General features: G+C 35.7%; 1 protein-coding gene across 1 annotated transcript in view; it reads right to left on the reverse strand.

The window, feature by feature from the left end:
• Positions 1–775: 775 nt before the first annotated feature.
• The window catches only part of LOC107104434 (putative high affinity immunoglobulin gamma Fc receptor IC), a gene marked incomplete at both ends in the record, with an annotated part of 2735 nt that continues 1002 nt past the window's right edge, over positions 776–2508 (reverse strand). The window contains one exon of the mRNA XM_015404431.1: positions 776–1048. Within this exon, the coding sequence (XP_015259917.1) occupies positions 776–1048 (273 nt within the window). The remainder of the gene's footprint in view (positions 1049–2508) is intronic.

Raw genomic sequence — 2508 nt, forward strand, 5'->3', positions numbered from 1 at the left:
TTGAGGGAAAAAAAAGACGTTTAAGTGCGCCTTATAGTCGTGAAAATACGGTATTTCATTTTTCTTTCTAATAAAACTAGAACATTTATCCAAATCCCAGAAGCCAGAAGATGTTTCATAGCTAGGAATTAGAGAGACAGATATAAAGCAGCAAGAAATCACATTGAATACAGAGATAACCATTTCTACCAGCCTGTCAACATATAAACTTAAATCACTTTAATATCTGACCCCATAAATTGTAGGAAGTTTTCTAGCATCCTGTGTTACAGATTACTTGGACCAGTTATTATGTCTGTGAGGTTAGAACTTTTCTCTACCTTCAGACCCGGAAATATCTGTTTTTACTAAAGCTGTCTGAATTTGGTTTGAATTTGTTTGAGTGTAAACAACGTTTTTTTAAGGTTTTGCTGGAAATCTGTACAAAAAGACTAGTAGAGAGAGACTTCAAAAGAGGGCAGACTACAATAAACATTTAACAAAAAAATAATATTCTCATCAAACAGACAAACTGTATCTAAAATGCTTCTAGTTGTCAGAAAAAAATCTATTCCACTGTGATAAAGATTCAAAGAGGAATTTACTTTTTGTTTTTAAAATTATTGAGCTCTTCCCCGAGAATTCTGTAATTCTCGGTTGTTTATTTCAAAATATGATAATAAATAATAATAAATAAATAAAAAAACTCTTCATGCACGAAATATCAACAGATGGAGAACAGAAATAAAGTTTCCTGGTTAAACAGTTTCAAAATGTAAAAAGGCAACAAACTCACCAGTTTTCCAAATATAGATTTCATTGCTTGTTCCTGTTGTAAAAACTGGATCTCCTCTTCCTCCTCTGCAGCTGTATAGACCTCCCTCTGAGATGCTGATGACTCTGAATCGCTCAATGTTTCCTCTGGTCTGGTCTACAGAATATTGTTGCCCATTTCTGAACCAGTCAAACTTCCAGTCAGTAGAGCTGAACACAGAGCAGGTCAGTGTTACTCTGCCCCCTAGTGGTATTATTCTCTGATTTGCTGTCAGTGAGGCTGTGGGTTTATCTGCTGGTGGAAACAAACAGAAAACAGACCATCATTAGAATGAGTTTTGTTTTAGAAAAATCTTCACTGAAATAAATCCGACTTTAACCTCTGAATGAGTCATTTATCTTCTGTTACAAAGCTTAGAAATATTGTTAAAGCATGGAGATACAGGAAATATAGATTTTATCTGCTTTAAGATTTATAAACGGGACAAGCGTATGGAGGAAAAAACTTCCTTTATTTTATGTCTTTTAGCCTCTAACTGCATATTTACACTACTGTTTGGTATTTTCACATTTGGGGTCATTCACTCATCAAACCAAGTTACCTACTATTTTATTTAGGTTAATGTGTATGAAAAGAAGACAAACTAAACATTTTCAGTCTGACTCACCTCTAACTGTCAGTGTTAAAGCATCACTCCATTCTGTTATCAGATGATCTCCTTTAGCCCTACAGCTGTATTCTCCACTGTCAGACGTAGAGACTCTGTTGATCCTGTATTCACTGGATGTTGGAGAGTTTCTGCTGGTTGGTCTCCATTCATACGTCCACTGAGCTCCTCCGCCTCCAGAGACCTTACATCTCAGAGTGACTTTCTCTCCAATGTATACATCAGACCCACTGGGTTGTTGGATCACTGTTGGCTTAGAGACTGTTCACAATAGTTATTTGTTTTTTAGAGTGTTACATAAAAATGTATTTCCTGAATTATCTTCATTGCTACCATTGAAATGCAAGTAAAATACTTCAAATTCAAGCAATCAGCTAATGGAGCTACCATCATATAATTATTGCTTTCATTTTAATTAAAGCTCTCATTAATATAAAAAAAAAATGGATACTTTAACATCCCTGATAGATAGATGAGTGTTGAAGAAAGCATTTTTCTAAAATGTAGAGCTAAACTCACCAGTTCTGCTGCTAATAGAGATTTCATTGCTTGTTTCTGTTGTAAAAACTGGATCTCCTCTTCCTCCTCTGCAGCTGTATAGACCTCCCTCTGAGATGCTGATGACTCCGTATGGATCAATCTTTCCTCTGGTCTGGACTACAGAATATTGTTGCCCATTTCTGAACCAGTCAAACTTCCAGTCAGCAGATCCATCCACAGAACAGTTCAGTCTAACACTGCCCCCTGGTGGTATGATTGTTTCATCTGCTGTCAGTGTGGCTCTGGGTTTATCTGCTGTTAGGTTGAAAACAAATGTAAAAAAACAAAGAAAATCACATCATCAGTCTTATGTCATGGAAAGCTCTTTGTTTACACCTTAAAGATTTTTATCTGTGGTTATTTTCCAGAGAAGAGATCACTAGGGACAAACTCTTTAAATAACACTTCATAATGTTGATGTATTAAAATAACCTTGAAACATGACAACAGATTTTGTTAGAAATTGTTTTGTCAGAAGTTGCTTTGAATGACAGAAGCTTACCAACCGGGCTCACATCTCATTGAATTTGGCCCCAAATCACAGTTA

This window comes from Cyprinodon variegatus, unplaced genomic scaffold, assembly GCF_000732505.1.
Source record: "Cyprinodon variegatus isolate N-32 unplaced genomic scaffold, C_variegatus-1.0 Scaffold1738, whole genome shotgun sequence".
Classification (NCBI taxonomy): Eukaryota; Metazoa; Chordata; class Actinopteri; order Cyprinodontiformes; family Cyprinodontidae; genus Cyprinodon; species Cyprinodon variegatus.